Source organism: Pseudophryne corroboree, chromosome 3 (genome assembly GCF_028390025.1).
Source record: "Pseudophryne corroboree isolate aPseCor3 chromosome 3, aPseCor3.hap2, whole genome shotgun sequence".
NCBI lineage: Eukaryota > Metazoa > Chordata > Amphibia > Anura > Myobatrachidae > Pseudophryne > Pseudophryne corroboree.
In genome coordinates, this window is record NC_086446.1 from 61,185,657 (window position 1) to 61,204,102 (window position 18,446).

At 42.3% G+C, this 18,446-nt stretch overlaps 1 protein-coding gene across 1 annotated transcript in view; it reads left to right on the forward strand.

Annotated features, from left to right (window-relative positions):
* Nucleotides 1–18,446, forward strand: part of LOC135054727 (NACHT, LRR and PYD domains-containing protein 3-like) — a 268,241-nt gene that overhangs the window by 248,722 nt on the left and 1,073 nt on the right. Inside the window, exons 12-13 of the mRNA XM_063958023.1 lie at nt 6,024–6,182; nt 14,645–14,760. Coding sequence (XP_063814093.1) covers nt 6,024–6,182; nt 14,645–14,760 — 275 coding nt within the window. The remainder of the gene's footprint in view (nt 1–6,023; nt 6,183–14,644; nt 14,761–18,446) is intronic.

Genomic DNA, 18,446 nt, shown 5'->3' on the forward strand with positions numbered 1-18,446 from the left:
TAAAACCAGACGTTTGCAGCTAGTATAGTCATTTACCATATTAACAATGTATAGAGTGTATTTCTGATTAATTTAATGTGATCTTCATTGAAATAAAAACAGTGTTTTTCTTTAAAAAAAAAAAGCAAATACTAAGTGACCCCAAACTCTTGAACAGTAGTGTGTATATATATATATATATATATATATATATATATATATATATATATTTATTTATTTTTACACTGGAGTCGCACCCCTAGATTTACAGAGCACCCCTGGATGTACAACACAGCAGGGGCGTGCGTTGAGGTAAATGGCTGAGGAGTTGCTGGCTAGTACCAGAGCCAGATTTACACACAATACATGAGCCAGAGTGTGCATATGGGCATTCTACACAGGTGCAGCAGTATATACTGCTGGAAATTTGGTGACTTTTGATCAGTAAACACACGCACACATGCAATAACACACATACCATATTTGTATTCCATTTTTGTTTTTTAGGGGTGGGGGGCACCAAACTCCGACTTGTCACCTGGCTACTTGGATGAACTTACGCCCCTGACTTGGCCCATCTAGTCTGCCCATGTACTGTACATGCACTCACTTACACATAAGGGTTATTTTTAGTTGGGTGCTAATTTACCTACCGGTATATTTTTTGGACTGTGGTAGGAAACCGGAGTACCCGGAATAAACCCACGCAAGTACGGGGAGAATATACAAACCCCACACAGTTACGGCCATGGTTTGAATCGAACCCACGACCTCCCTGCTGTGAGGCAGTAATGCTGCTGACCATTGTATCATCTGTACTGTCTAAAATATACTGTATGAGAGCAAGTAGCGTGTGATTTTTGGAAGAAAAAGAACACTGCCTATAGGAGTCTTAGGATATTCTCGGCTGCTCTATAGTCAGAAGGGAGCATATTTGGTAATGCAGATAAACTTGAGATATAGGTAAGCACTTGACAAGGCAGATATTCATGAGTGTAGAAAAGGAGATTTATGGTAACATTTTTCCTTTGTTAAATCTCTTTCTGCAAGGTACACTGGGTTCCACAGGGAATAACTTCGGGGTGTAGAGTAGGATCTTGATCCGAGGCACCAACAGGCAAAAAGCTTTGACTGTTCCCAAGATGCTCAGCACCGCCTCCTCTATAATCCCGCCTCCATGCACAGGAGCTCAGTTTCATTAACCAGTCCAATGCAGTAGCAGGTAAAAGAGACGACAACCGTTAGTAACCACCCATACCACATTCTCACAACAGGAGAAGGTACCAGCGGCTAATGCCATACAAACCCAAAGAAGCTTAGTGCGTCACGGTGGGCACCCTGTGGAACCCAGTGTACCTCGCAGAAAAATTTAACAAAGGTAAGTTCTTACCATAAATCTCCTTATCTGCAGCGGGGTACACTGGGGTTCCACAGGCAATAACATCGGGGATGTCCTAAAGCAGTTCCTAATGGAAGGGGATGCACTGTAGCTGGCACAAGAACCCGGCGTCCAAAGGAAGCATCCTGGGAGGCGGAAGTATCGAAGGCACAGAACATTATGAACATGTTAACTAGGACCACGTAGCCACCTTGTACAAGCCACCTTGTACCAGTTCAGGGGTCGCACCACGGCAAGCCGCCCAAGAAGGTCCATCAGACCGAGTAGAATGGGCTTTGATAGTAGCAGGAGCTGGAAGACCAGCCTGTGCATAAGCATGTGCAATCACCATTCTAATCCATCTGGCCAAGGTCTGCTTATTAGCAGGCCAGCCACATTTGTGAAAACCGAAAAGTAAAAAGAGAGAATCAGACTTCCTAATGGAGGCTGTCCTCTCCACATAGATACGGAGAGCCCATACCACATCCAAAGACCGCTCTTTGGAGGACAATTCAGGAGAGATAAAGGCCGAAAACCACAATCTCTTGATTAAGGTGGAAAGAAGTCCTCACCTTAGGTAGAGAACCAGGGCAAGTCCAAAGAACCGCCCGGTCACGGTGAAAAATCAGAAAGGGTGACCGACAGGACGGTTCCAGTATGAATGGTCGACCATGTTATGGTCGACAGTCATTAGGTCGACCACTATTGGTCAACATTGACATGGTTGACATGGACACATGGTCGACACATGAAAATGGTCGACACATGAAAATGGTCGCCACATGAAAGGTCGACACATGAAAAGGTCGACATGAGTTTTTAACTTTTTTGGGTGTCGTTTTTTGCGTAAAGTGACTGGGAACCCCAATTAGTGCACCGCGTCCTCTCACATGGCTCGCTTAGCTCACCATGCTTCGGGCATGGTGCCTTCGCTCCGCTACCGCTTCGCTCGGCACAGATTACCGTTCCAATCGTAGTCCACGTGGATCGTAAAGTATGGAAAAGTTCCCCAAAAGAAAAAAAGTAAAAAAACTCATGTCGACATTTTCATGTGTCGACATTTCATGTGTCGACCATTTGTCCATGTTGACAATGTCAATGTCGACCAATAGTGGTCGAACTAATGACTGTCGACCATAACATGGTCGACCATGTGAACGGATACCCGACAGGACAAGGCACCCAAGACTGAAACCCATCTAGCAGAGGCAATAGCCAGCAGAAACAAGACCTTAAGAGTAAGTCACTTAAGGTCCACAGACTGAAGAGGTTCAAACAGAGACTCTTGTAAGTCCTCCAGAACAACCGACAAATATCAAGGAGCCACAGGCGGGACATAGGGAGGTTGAATCCGTAAAACACCCTAAGTGAATGTATGAATATCAGCCAGAGTCGCAATTTTTCTCTGAAACCATATCGACAAGGCAGAAATATGAACCTTGAAGGAGAACAGACGAAAGCCTAAGTCCAGGCCCTGTTGCAGGAAATCCAAAAGTTAAGCAGTACTAAACTTGTATACGTCATGATTATTAGACGCGCACCAAGCACAGTAAGAATACCAGACCCTGTGATAAATCCGAGCAGAAGCCGGTTTACGGGCCTTCAACATAGTTTGAATGACCTCTTCAGAAAATCCTTTGGCCCTCAGAACTGAAGCTTCAAGAACCACGCCGTCAAAGCCAGCCGGGCCAAATCCTGGTAGACACACGCGCCCTGGACAAGGAGGTCTGGGCACTGCGGAAGCAGAAGAGGACGCTCTATCGAGAGACCCTGCAGGTCTGAGAACCAATGCCGTCTGGGCCATGCTGGAGCAATTAGAAGTAGTATTCCTCCATCTAGCTTGAACTTCCGTATCACCCTGGGCAGAAGTGACACCCGGAGGGAACACATACGGCAGCCGAAAGTTCCATGGAATTGCCAGTGTGTCCATGAACACTGCTTGAGGATCCCTTGTACTTACTCTGAAGACCGGTACCTTGTGATTGCGTCGAGACGCCATCAGGTCCACATCTGGTAGGCCCCACATGTCCAATAGGAGTTGAACAACATGTGGAACAAATAATAACCTAGTAACCATGTCTTCAATTACCAGATTTGGACTATATTATCTAGTATATAAGGTAAGGTGCATAGCTAAAGCTGCAAATGAAGGCTTCCTTGAGAGGGTATGACAGAAGATAGTTTAGATGGTGTGGTGGCGAGTCGGTTTACGATTTCTGCCATGTGCTGTTGAGATGATCAAATCAGGTGGAAGAGCATTGGTAATGTTGGATTCCATAGGAAGGGATTCCTCCAGTAGGTAAGTGGTTGCATCGGCCAGGTTAGTGGAATCTTTGTGAGTTGATCCATCAAAGAGACAGAGCCTGTCAGGGTATATCAATGTGAAATTACACTTCTCTTGTATGAGTTGCATACAGATTGGTGCGAAAGCTTTGCGGGCCCTGGTCAGTTTTCCATAGTAATCATGCAAGATGAAGCAGCCCTTTGAAGGTAGTTGAGGCATCAGAACAGTGTTACCCATTAGTGGAGTCAGAGGATCACGGGTTGAGTCACACTGCGTAATCGTTCGACTACCAAATCAGTTCCAACTCCTATTCAATGCTGAGTAATGATGGGAAAGTATTTTGGACAAAGTGATCCAGAGCAGCACCTTTGAAAGATTCAGGTTAGACCACTTGTCTGATATTATTTTGTTGTGACCAATTTTGAAAATAGTAAATTTTGTTCGGTAGTTGATAGTTCTCTTTTTGCAGCTTTTGTACTGTGTATTTCATCTCTGCAACATGTTGGAATGTGGTTCCTAGGTTGTGTCTGTCTGAGACCCGAAGTCTATGTAACTGCCACATGATATCTGAAACAGCCTGAGATAACAGTGGCTCCAGTGTAGATTTTATGGAGTCTACTCCGTCCCTATATGCAGTCTGTGTGTCAGGAGTGTGGCATAGCTGTAGGTTATCCAATACTTATTGCTCTGCTGATCTTTTTTGGGGCACCGGTGTCAAAGCTTCTGCTTTAGCATTCAGCACCATGTTGGATTCACCCCAGCATTACTTCTGGCATGGGGTTGTGGGCTGCTGGTGATGGGGTGGAAAGGATTTTGTCCATGGACAGGCAGAGGGGGCACGTTGCGGTGTACAGCTTCTGTTTGGAGGCCTTGAGAAGGTTAGTTAGTTGAGTCTGCAATGGAGCTCTGTTATGTGGATGCTCAGATGAAGAGTGGATTAAAAAAAAGAAAGAGAAAAGTGAATATAATCTAATTTGAACATGTAAAATCAGGACAAAATTAGGCACTTGCACCCAAACTTGTCTCAATCAGCCCAAGTTCCAACCTGAACTATACAGAAATGCCCACTTTTTTCCTTTTGAACTCCAGAAATAGTTGGGATGTGCGGAGATGTATTTTACTAAAATGTGTATTGTTTAAAAAACTGACAATGGGAGTGTCTGTCACATCATGTGCTAGTAATATGGATCGAGGGCTTTAATATAACATTTCTTGCTTGGCAATTGTCCATGTAAAAATTATATATTTATAATTAGGGGCACCGATCCCATCAATGTCCCCAGTGACGTGGGAGGGGTCCTGGTGATGCTTCTCATGTCATCTGCTCTCAAGGCCATATTTAGCATTGGGGGTGCCCGGGGCACTTAAGACATGATGGCCCTGATGGAAGGTGGGGGATGTATATTAGATTGAGCATACCTCCCAACATGTCCCATTTCAGGAGGGACAAAATGCTCTCTACCTGGACTTCCCTCTTAATATATTATTGATGTCCCCCGTGTTGAACTATTTAATTGATAAGAAGGTGTTTCAACACAGGTGTTTGCAATCATAAATTAAGAAGGAAGTCCAGGTAGAGAGTATTTTGTCGCTTCTGGAATGAGTCATGGTGGGAAGTATAGATTGTGTATATTACATTTAAAACAATGGTGTATATTAGTTTTAAACTAATAGTTTAATAATTCCTGGGTACTGTTTATATAGTAGCTCCACCTAATTGAAAGACAACTATTTTATAATATGTTCTTGTAGTGGAACAAAGACAACTTAAACAACCTTAAAATACACATAGAAAAATAAAATATTGTATCTTGTCACATGCAAGAATAGCACCAACCTCTGTACTACTTACACACTGGGACAAGACTCAGGAGGGCTTTCTGTGTTTCTTTATCTCTAGACCCAAATGGTTTAGTTACATAAAAGCTTGCAAAGGACTCAGACACCCAGGCAGGGAGGAGGAGAAGCTGGGATCCCTGTGTCACTTACAGCTCTTTCCACCCTCCTATTTCTCCTCTGGTCAGAAAGCTCCATCAGTAGCTCATGAAACATGATATTCCGGTGTCTCTGCCTGCACTGCATACTGTCCTGCTTGCATTTTGGCTTTCGCATTAAGAGGGAAAGCTAGTGATATCAGTGTGCTTTGACCAGGGGGCCCCTGCCAGAGGGGCGCCCGGGGTACAGTATGTCCTGCATCCCCCCCTTAATCTGGCTATGCCTGCTCTTGCCCTTTGGACCTTTCCCCTGGGCACAGCAGGCAGGGAGACATACAAATCTGGGCAGTGGTGACTACATGGTGTTATTGTTTCTGTTATACAGTTATGCTAAGTGCCAGGTTCATAATGATAAGAAAGGAACTAATGCAGATCCCTCATCTCTCAGGTTACAGAAATGTGGTCTGACCTCCTCCTGCTGTGATGATCTCCGCTCTGTTATTACTACAAACCGCTCTCTGACCAGACTGGACGTGTCAGACAACGATCTCCAGGACTGTGCAGCAAAACTTCAGCAGTGTGTGAGGCCGACTCTGGAACTTCTGCTGTAAGATTATTGCACTACATCCATTGAATGTATTACGTTTAAAACTGCATTTATACTTGCATGGCATGTGTGATATGGTTTGCCTGCATCTGTGCATATGGTATGTGGGTTTAAAATTGATGTTAGCCTGAGTTGATATAAGTGATCAGGTTCTCCTCCCTCCCATGTCTTGTTACCTAGCCAATCATGACAACATGATAGTAATACTAGATCTCCTATTTCAGTTTTCTTCCATTACTGCTTTCCTCAGGATATCTACCGCTTCCTTCACCTGTTTTCAGGTCATACATATATAATAAATGCACATATGCCCATTTACTGGTTGGTTGCACCAGAGGCTTTGTATTGGGAATAAGCTGAGAGAGACCCCATACTGTGTCTAAGGTTTGCGTGGCAGCCCTTCCATTCCAGGCCTGTTTTCCTGCCCATACAGTATATGCCCAGACATTGAAATAAATAAACTCTGAGTGGCCCTTTAGTCTGTTCACCAGCAATAAGCCTGTGCTGTCACTGCAATAGAGATGCACTTTCCCCTCTAACTTCTCTCTGAAATTGTATGATAATGTAGAAGATAACATCACCCCATCCAGATGGCTGAGCAAATAATAATGAGTCACCCAATGGCAAACTGGGGCAGCGTACCTGAAAGGTAATACAGAGGGGTGAGGAACTGCATAAACGCCCCATGTGGGAGTGTTTGGGGTAAGGAGCAGAGAGAAGAAAGCAGGGCCTTTCCCAGAAATATTATCCCCCTTTTATTTTGGCTGATGGTGGGGAATTTGATGTGTGTAGCAGGGATAAGTTCCTCCATGGACACAGAAGAGAGCCAGAGGAGAAGAAAGCCTTGTGCCCACCTACCTAGCAGTGACTCTCAGATGGAGCAATATGGGGCAATGAAATACAATAAAATGCAATGCAGCCAGGTTATTAGAAGAAAAGCAAAGCAACTAAAGAAATTCACCTGCAACTTTCATTGGTCAAACTTAGTTGTAGGATAAGTCAAGGGAGGCTTACTATGCCCAATCTCTACTTAATGACTAAAGGGATACTGAATGTTTATTGGCTATTATTTTTTGGCAAGAAAACTGGTGCTTTGAATGGGAAATGGGAGTGGGGTGTTTCCAAGGGTCTGAGGCCTCGAAAAGGCCATTAATCACATCCCTGGTGTCATAAAATTACCTGGGCCTAGTGACCATGGCAAACAATTTAATGGCCTGTCCTCCTAACTTGTGTCAGGCCTGAATGCCTATCTATGTGTAGTAGGTCAAATGCTGGTGGAGCAGTTGTCCTACCCATGTTAAACTCATGGGAGAGCCTCTAATGGGTGTTAAGTGGGTGTGGGCCTGGTGCCCAAAACTGCTTGGCAAACTAGATGGAGGATGGGAGACAAGCCTTGTGTCTAACCCCATTTTCTGTCAAATGGAGCTAGGGCCTAAAGTGTGTGGCCAAGGGGGAATCTAGGAAAGTCAGTGGCTAAGGCTCCCTAGGGTCTAGGCATTCAGGCCTGACACAAGTTAGGAAGACAGGCCATTCAATTGTTTGCCATGGCCACTACAGAGGAAAAATTCCATTTACTAAAGTGACTATTACTGGACTATTATTAATTTTCTTAATGATTGTCTGCATATACCAAAGTAAAGGAATGCTTGATTTATTTAACTTACATAGATGAAACTCTACTGTATTGCCTGGTAACTTCTTCCATTGCCCTTGGCATCTCTTCTTTTTTGAGTCTGATATCTTTTGTCTTTTTTATAACATCTTGTTCCTTGCTGGTGCCATCTCTGCTCTTTATGTGGGGCATTCTTCCTTCTATCTCCTACAGCAGTGATCACTTCCCTTCCTGAGGGCTCAGCTAGGCCTGGTTCAACAATAGTAATTTGACAGTGTTCTATGTGAAATGGCCCAGTAATGTGTAATGAAGTTACTTACTATTTTAGGTTAGGAGGTTTTTTTTACACTTACACATACAGAAATAGCAGATGTATAATCCTAGCAGGGATGTTGTTCCATCCCAACAGAGTAGACAATTCTATAAGAGCCATCATGAAGTGCTCGAAGAGGACATCTTCTACCCTATGTTCATGTTACAGGTTCAGAAGGACAGACAGAGGGGGGGGGGGGGGGGGTGTTGCAAATGACCTGTGACCGTACCTGAACCTATCTGGTAATAGAAATTCAGGGAATTAGTCACACATGTTTGCAAACATATGTTTAAGCTGCTGAGCCACTTCATGGCTTCTCCGATATCAGCAGTCCTAACACTACATAATAGCAGTGCCCACATAGGGCCATGTCATTTGTCACAGTAGGCCTCAAGATAAAGGCTATTACTATAACACATCCAGACAGAGAGCTAACTTACCCAGGAGCCACCCCCAGGATCTCCCATTGGCCCTACAAGGAACAGGTTCAGAAGGTCCTGAACCATCTATACCAGACATCTTATGCACATGGCAAACTAGCTTCTGTCCCATAAATTCAGGTCCAGACTTGAATTCAAGGGCTAAACCAGGGTTGGATTAATGTTTGTAGGTAATCTAGGTTGAATAAATTGTGGGGGCCACCCTACAAACCCTACCATTTCCAACACCAGCACTCACTGTCCACTTTTATAAAGTGTTGTGCAGTCCTATATCACAGTAACGGTCAATTATTCCAACATGGTGGTTCTTCCCAGCTGCAATGTCCAGTTACAGTCACACTAACTTTGACAGCGTTGTGGCATGATTATTAGTTGAAGTACACAACTCTGAAGTGAAGACTCAGAGCTAGGAATGGGGCAAATATAATTAAGTCCAATAGAGTAGAGGTGCTATCTGTCCTTCTCTGTAGAATGTGGAAATGTCGCTATCAGTGCACATCCTATCACTTGAGAACCGAGCCCACCTCAATGTACCCAGTCTGAGGAATCTGGATCCACCACTGATTCCAAACTTCAAAATTAGTCAAAACATCACCTGACGTCAGATCTATATAAAACCCTGCTGTCGTGATTTGGGCACCAGTTCCAGCAGATCTACGCTGCTGTGTGGTCCTCCATCCATCCACTCCAGTGGCTGCTGCTGTGCTGTGTCCATCCACACCAGTGACTGCTTCTGTGCTGTGCTTTGTCCATCCACTCCAGTGCTGCTGACCTATATATAGTATCTGTCCATTGTCCATCCACTCCAGTGCTGCTGACTTATATATAGTATCTGTCCATTGTCCATCCACTCCAGATCTACTGACGTACAGCTGTTCATTGTATATCCACTCCAGTGCTGCTGACGTACAGTAGATACAGTATCTGCCCAGTGCCCATCCACTGAAGTGCTGCTCACATATATATATATATATATATATATATATATATTGTATCTGTTCAGTGTCCATCCACTCCAGTGCTACTGAGATATCTGTCAACTCCAGTACCCTCAGGCTCCTTGGTTTTGTTAATATTGGCCAGATAGATTACAGTACAGGCAGTTAGCAAGTCTTTGTTTATTATTTTGTGTAGTGCAGGAATTTAGTTATTATTATTATTATTATTATTATTATTATTATTATTGTTATTGTTATTATTGTTATTATTAGTATTATTATTATTATTATTATTATTATTATTAGTTAAATATATTGTGTGTGTGTCACAATGGTGCTGCACTGTGACTCTGCAGGCCTTACCCCACCGCATTTACATAAATATAAGCAATGTGACTCTGCAGTGTCAGTTGTCATTTGCAAAAAAAAAAAACGTTTATTTTTTATTTTTTTACAAATGGTTGTATGTACTGTATAGGCCAGGCATGTCCGAACTGTGGCCCTCCAGCTGTTGAGAAACTACACATCCCAGCATGCCCTGACACAGCTTTAGCATTCTCTGACAGCAAAACTGTGTCAGGGCATGCTGGGATATGTAGTTTCACAACAGCTGGAGGGCCGCAGTTTGGACTTGCCTTATATAGGCGCTGTGATACCCTGCAGTGTGAGCTGTCATTTCCCCAAAAAAGTAGTAAAACAAAAATATATTGGGGGTCATTCATACCTGATTGCTCGCTAGCATTTTTCGCAGTGCTGCGATCAGGTCAGAACTGCGCAAGTGTATGCACCGCAATGCGCAGGCGCATCGTACGGGTACAAAGCTGGGCGATGGATTGTACGAAGAATCCATTTGCACAGCCAATCACAAGGAGATTGACAGGAATAAGGCGCTTGTGGGTGTCAATTGACCGTTTTCTGGGAATGTTTGGGAAAATGCAGACGTGACCAAGCGTTTGCAGGGTGGGTGTTTGACGTCAATTCCGGACCCGGACAGGCTGAAGTGATCGCAGCGGCTGAGTAGGTTCTGGGCAACTCAGAAACTGCACAAACATTTTGTACCGCTAGGCTGCACATGAGATAGCACACTTGCAAAGCAAAAATACACTCCCCTATGGCCGGCGACTATCTGCATGCAGCAGTGCAAAAAAAACCCTAGCGAGCGATCAGGTCTGAATTAGGCCCATTGTTCTATAGTTTGTACTACTTCTTTGTGATCATCGATATGGATAATGATCAGGAGCAGCAACCAAATAAAAGCGCTTTAGCTGCTACCACCAATCATGACAATACGTGTTCCCTCAACGTTATCTATTAAAGCCGATACCTAAGGTTACAGTGTACAGTGTTAAAGAAAAAAAAAAACTGTAATAAAAGGAAAGTTTATTAGAAAAACATTAAATTGCCAAAATGTCATTCACCACATGCAGTGGCAAGGAAAAGCCCATTCATGCTGAAAAGCTTATTTATGAGTGGTGGTTCTGCAACTGTCAGTCAGGTATCTTCTTCTGCCTTCTGCCAGGGCATAGGATCAAATTTTTTTTACCCAAATGTTGATAACAATTGTAGGCCACAGTAAACAAAGGTAGGCACGTTAACCATCTAGGAGCTGCCTCCCTGTTATGTCACTTGCAGCAAGTTCATGAAGTTTTTGTAAACATCAGAAACCTATGCTAAAAAAACAAGCACTCCAGCATCAGCTAGCTCCCTTCTCTCAACTAGATCCCACCACCAACACTGTCATCCTCAAAATCCTCAGTGATGATCATAAGTAGACCTGCATCCAATTTGATAAGGCAAGGTGACTCCTCCCCTATCCAGGATTCCTCAGAAGAATCCTTAAGTGCTAGGCCTGCTGTTGCTGGGGATGGATCTTCATCCCAGAAGGGGACCAAGAAGAATAATAGGGCGGAATGTAATGATATCTGAGTTTGGCAGCCGTGCGGGATGCCGGCCAAACTCAGACATATTTTTAAAGGGACAATCATGTAAAAGGCATGTGGTAGTCTTGTGCATGTTTGTCCTTTCCAAAAAATGTCCGGGTTCGGCTGGCATCCTGCACGGCTGTCAAACTCAGTCTTCATTACATCCTGGCCATAGTGCTAGTTTAAAAAAAACAATTGACTGCAAAACAATCCTTTACAAGAGGTGGCAAGTATGACATTGTCACCCAGTAGCACAGCAGATCTCTGTCGCCATGATGGCTATGCTAGTATTAGATCTGTGTCCAATATTCACCACTAATGCAGTGGGTTTTACACAGTTAATTGAGGTCCTGTGTCCCAACTTCCATCCCAGTTCCATTTTACCAGAAGAGCAATTCCTTGCTTGTACCAGGACGTTAAAAACGTCTGTATCACCGGCTTCACTAAAAGACATAATGCTGACAACCTCTTAAAAAAACTAAGGGATGGCATAGCAAACTTGCTCACCCCACTTTTACTCTCCACAGGTTTTGGGATTTCTAAAAATGTCACAAATATTGTGAGAGCATTACAGCTGGGTGAATTCAAACACATCCCATGTTTTGTTCACACAATCCACTTGGTTGTACAGAGTCGTTTTTTTAAATGACAGAGGTGTGCAGTAGATGCTGTCTTGCATGAAATGTATTTTTGCCATTCAGCAGCTGCAATCAGAAGACTGCAGTACCTGCAAGAACTGTTCAATGTACCCTGCCACCAACTGAAGCAAAAGGTAGCAAAAAGGGGAATTCCAGCCTGTATTTGTTTTAATGGGTGGAGGAACAGGAATAAGTCAACCAAAGCTACACAACAAGACATGACATTGGGAGAGGAGGTGAAGTGCACATCGCAGTGGATAATACTTTCCGTGTTGTGCAAGATGCTGTTACCATTTGAAGTAGCAACCTGTGTGCAGACACTGCTAGCTTGAATCAGGTGACTACCATAATTAGACTTTTGGAAAATCAGCTTGAGAAATTGAAGAAGGAGATGAAACAAAGCAATTGCGCTGAGTATGTTGGACTTGTAGATCAAGTACTTTATTCATTTTGGCAGGATCCAAGGGTTGTCAATTGCTTGAAATTGGACCACTACATTTTGGCGACCTTTTTGATCCAAGGTTTAAGTCATACTTCATGTCTTTCTTCACAACTGACCCAGATCAAAAGAGATGCAAAGAGCTCCTGGTAGGCAAATTGGCAGCTTAAGTGGTACATAACACAACAACATGTCCTACTTCAGTTTCTCCAGCAACTTTTGCTGCCAGGGAAAAACTGAGCTTTCCCAAGATACCCAGTGGTGAGGCATTTTGACATCTGGTCGGGTCTAGAACAATTTCCCAAAATTAGTGACACCACTATAGTAACTCCATTTAATACATTTAACATCCAAAGAATGGTGGAGGATTATTTAAATGACACTGTACCAATAGGCATGTCACAGTTTCCTTTCAGAACTAGGAGGAAAAATTCACTTTGCGTTACTTGAGCTGCCCACTCTCCAGTGTGTACTCTCTAGTTTTCAGCACAGCCGAGAACCTTGTCAGCAATCGAAATAGCAGACTACTTCCTCAAAATATAGAAAAGATTATGTTAATAAAAATGAACTTCAAATTTCACAAGGAAGACCTATACTAGCAATTACATCAAAGTACAGAGACTTCTGTAATGGTGGATTCCAGTGGGGATGAATCAATATTGTGTGAAGATAATGTAAACACATGAGGGTGAGGAGGAGGAGGATGATAATGACAACAAAATCTTACCACTGTAGAGATCATTGACAGCACTGTTAGCTTAGCTGCTTTAAGCCCCATTGTTAGTTTATTTTGTGGGGGCCATAACAAACCAAGCATTTCAGCCACAAAAAAGTCAGTCTCTTTCACTGAAGTGCTTGGTTTGTTACACTGTGCATGTGTTTTTTTAATATCCAACATAAGGGTGGCTGGGAGAGCACAAGGACATTTCCATTTTGCACCACTTTTCTATTCTGCACTGTTGTTTGGCAGTGTTTCATAGCTGTGCTATAAACTGCTGCATGTTTGTGCCTCTGCTCTGCCACTAGTAACCAGCCAGCTTGCTACAGCCTTTGGCCTAAAGTGGATGAAAACAATATTGTGACTGGTATTGAATGGTATTGTGGTTAAAATAGTGTAGGAATAAAAAGGCCCACATTATGTTATTTTAGCAGTTTTTATTAAAAATTTTTACAAAAAAACAGATCCAAAACTAAAACCAAAACTTGTCAGTCAGTTTTGGTGAAACCGAATCCAAAACCAAAGCCCAACGATGAATTAAAATCCAAACCACCAAAAACGGGCCGATGCACATTTCTACCTACAGTATAAGAGCTGGAGGAATAAGAACATGTTATCTTGAACCACTCTGTAAAAGCTCTAGTTTCAGCTGTAAGGCAGAATGTAAGGAAAAGCTGGTGCAGGTAAAGAATAACTGGTGGAAAATGGGATATAGTAGCAATTGCTGATGGGCAGAGGGGTTATATGTGGAAATCCTGGATGGTAGATTGGGGCATGTGAGAAAAAGCTGGTGGGTAGAGTGGGTATGAAAGGATAAGCTGGTTGGCAGAGTAGTCATGTAAGTGGAAAATCTGTGAGTCAGGGAAGGCATGGCAGAAGAGCTGGTGGGCAGAAGGGCATGTAAGGGAAAAAGCTGGTGGAAAGAAGGGCATTTCCAATTGTACAACAGAATATGCTGTTTTTTTATAATAAATGTGAAAAAAAATTTGACTGAAAGCGGCTGGGTAAAGCGGGATATGAGGAAAGCAGGCTGACGGGCATGTGTGGGAACGCCTGTGAGCAGAGAGGACACATGGGAAAAGCAAGTAGGCAAGGGTGGCATCTGGTAGAAAATCTGGTGGACAGAAGAGCATATAAGCAAAAATGTTGGTTGGCAGAGGTGCATGTGACTGCTTAGCTGCTTAGCAGAGAGGCATGTGACTGAGAAGCTCCTGGGCAGAGGGGCATGTGATTGAGAAGCAGCTGGGCAGTGGGGCATGTGACTGAGAAGCTGCTGGGCAGTAGGTATGTGACTGAGAAGCTGCTCGGCAGAAGGTATGTGACTGAGAAGCTGCTGCACAGAGGGGCATGTGAGGCTAAAGCTACTGTTTGTATTTTGCTTTTGTATGTTTTCTTTGGGTTGTTTTTTTAAATCTAACATTTGAAAACTCCCCTTTCCCCAGAAATCCTGCTATTATCCATTGGACGGAGTGGGGCTCACATCCATTAAGAGTGCGCCAGACTTCTGTGCATCCAGACATCAATACATCAGGACTGCAGCCATGCCAGTCAGGAGAAGGTAAGACTTATATGGAGTCCACCTGTGCTACCATACTATAACAGTAGGAGATGTGAACCTGCATATGCTGCCTCCTAAATATTTTACCAAGGAATAAATACTTTGACGTTAAAAACAGATAGGGTACACAATTGGTTCACTAGTTTATATGTAATATACAATATAAGATGCACAGAACAGTATGCACAGAAAAAATATATATATATATTGATATATCTGATCTAAGAGTTGCCCATACAGACTCCATCTTTAAAGGCAATCACATTACTTTATGTAATACAGCTTTAAGTAAATTCATTATTCAGAACACAAGAAATGATTTCTGACAGTAACCAAATAAGTAATTTCATTAGTTTCATAGTGTTGGAATGTATGTATATAAAATATAGTGGTGACCTTCACAATACATAGAACAATGAGCAACAGATAAGTAGGAGGCAGCCAGGTGCAGAAGTTAAAACTTCACTACACAGTTCTCCCATCTCAGACATAACTACCAGATAAGGGTTTTTCTGTATTAATGTTCCTTTGTACTTGTTACGTTAAAGGTTCACTACTTGTCTCAATTAGTCGAGGACCTAACTAGAGGTAAAACTATTCTGGATCTAGTTACCAATAATGTGGACATTATATCAAACACTAAAGTTGGGGAGACCTTGGGAAACAGTGATACTATATGAACACATTCGATCAGTTTCAAGAAACAAAGCTATAAGGGATCAACCAAAACATTTAACTTTAGAAAAGCTAACTTGAGTATGCTGAGACGTGCACTAAATGACATTGACTGGGAAGTTCTGTTTCATGGCAAGAAAAGTACGGAAATGTGGGATGCTTGAAAAGGGTTGCTAGATAGCAATATTAACAAATTAATTCCAATGGGCAGTAAACGCAGGAGCACTAAACTCAAAGAAATGGATAAAAAAAAGCGTGCTTTCAAAGCATTTAAATCTAATGGAAAGGAGGAGTCATTCCAGTACTACAAGGAATGCAATAAAAGATGCAAAAAAGTAATAAGAGCGGCTAAAATTCAAAACGAAAAGCAAATCGCTATAAAGAGTAAAACCAATCCTAAAAAGTTTTTTAAACACATAAACAGTAAAAGGATAAAAAAGGAGAACGTAGGTCCAATAAAAGATGAATTGGGAGCATTGATAAATGATGACGAAATAAAAGCGGAAATACTGAACATATTTTTTTCATCAGTGTTGACCAGAGAAGAACTAACAGTGAGAGTAGTGCATAATGACAATGACAGTAATGATTCGTGACTAGATACTTGTTTAATGGAGGAAGTAGTCCGGCAGAGACTAAGCAAAATTAAGATTATTAAATCACCTGGCCCAGGTGAACTTCACCCGAGGGTTCTTATGGAGCTTAGGTCACAACTAGCAAGACTTGATTATCACTAGTTCAATTAGATCAGGCATGGTACCGAAGAATTGGCGTATAGCTGAGGTAGTGCCATTATTTAAAAACAGAACTAAAAATCATCCTGGGAACTACAGACCAGTTAGTTTGACATCTATAGTGGGGAAGATATTGGAAGGAATTTTAGGGGATAGCATACAGGAGTATCTGCAGACCGCTAAGATTATTAGCAAGAACCAGCATGGGTTTGTGAGGGACAGATCATGTCAAACTAACTTAGTAAGCTTCTATGAGGAAGTGAGCGACAATCTTAAGGGAGAAGCAGTGGATGTGGTCTATTTAGATTTTGCAAAAGCCTTCGATACAGTGCCTCACAGGAGACTGATCATCAAATTAAAGGTGCTTGGCCTAGAAAAAACTATTTGTACAATGATAAGTAACTGGCTGGATAACAGGGTACAGCGAGTAGTGGTCAATGGGATGTTCTCCAGCTGGGCACCAGTAGTCAGCAGAATACCACAAGGGTCTGTACTTGGGCCACTACTGTTCAACATATTTATCAATGACCTAGAAATAGGCCTGGAAAGCACAGTGTCAATCTTTGCAGATGATACTAAAGTGTGTATGGTAATTCATTCAGAAATAGATGTGGAGTCACTACAGAATTACTTATCTAAACTTGATATCTGGGCCTCTAAATGGAGAATGAGGCTCAATATAGAAAAATGCAAAGTCATGCATTTTGGGACTAAAAACAAACTTGCATCCTACATATTAAATGGGGAAAATCTAGGGGTCACAGTATTGGAAAAATATTTGGGGGTACTCATTGATAATAGGCTTAATAACAGTATACAATGTCAAAGTGCAGCAAAGAAGGCAAGTCAGGTGCTAGCATGTATAAACGAGGAATTGAGACAAGGGACGAGAGTGTAATCCTGCCACTGTACAAATCATTGGTACGTCCGCACCTGGAATATTGTGCTCCATTTTTGGCACCGCATTATAAAAAATATATCTGGGAACTTGAAAGGGTTCAATGGCAAGCTACTAAATTGATTAAAGGGCTAGAGGGACTGGATAACGAGGAAAGGCTTACTAGGTTTAATATGTATACACTGGAAAAGAGGGATCTAAGAGGAGACATTATTAATATCTTAAAATATGTAAAGGGACATTACAAAGAGTTATCAGAGGATTTGTTTGTTAAAAGAACTCTGTATAGGACACGTCGGCACTCGCTGAGGCTAGAGAAGAGAAAATTCTGTACACAATGTAGGAAAGGGTTCTTCACAGTAAGGGCAATAAGGATTTGGAATTCCCTGCCGGAGAAGGTGGTAATGGCTAACTCTGTAAATGCATTTAAAAAACGGATTGGATGCATTTCTGACTGAAAAAGATATCCAAGGTTAAAGCCTTTAAAATATTGACAGTCCTAATCTGGGAGGAACATGATTTATAGTTGTTAATTAGTCATAAAAAAATTACTTCAGCAGGTACATTATAATGAACTCAGCTTAATACAGAATACAGGTTGAACCCGATGGGCATTTTGCCTCTTTTCAACCTCATTCACTATGTTACTCTATGATTATTCTATGCACTTCTTTGTTTAAAAACGCATATAATGCTTGATATCGCCCAGAATAAATTAGAAACTGTTTTGACGCGACCTAGTGTGAACGTGTCCGTTCTCTCTCAGCGCTGATACTCAATGGGGTTTCTGACACACATATAGAACTCTGGTCGCCATTGATCCAAGACAGTTATTATCCTGGATTTATCATCTGGAGGTCCCACTGAGATTCTTGCATACCCTGTGCACGGACATCAAAGGCACAATTAAGACCGCAGACTTCTGACACTTAACCCAGAAGAGTCTGTGGAATGTAAACCTTGCAAATTTGGGGTACCATACATGGCACCCAAGAAAGATACTAGAAGTTGTAAAGATTGTAACAGCAAAAGACATAATGTGGTTGTTCCCTCAGCACCACCCTCCTATGAAGGAGTAGCTGGTGCAGCCTCTGACACTAAGTCACCCACACCACTGTACCTCATATACACCAGCACCTCACCTGCAGAAGTCACAATGCCAGCCAGACAAGGCCACTGGTACAAGCCTTAGTACCATACGGATCAGATGGCATTAGCAAGAGATGTGCCCAACATAACTAAAGATCCTATAGGTTGTTTATTTTAATGTATTTATTGGGTTTTTCAAAAATATCAAGATACAACAATGAAAGTACAGTATATCATCAAAAAGAACAAATACATACAATAAAAGAGCAAGCATGATATACATGGACTTC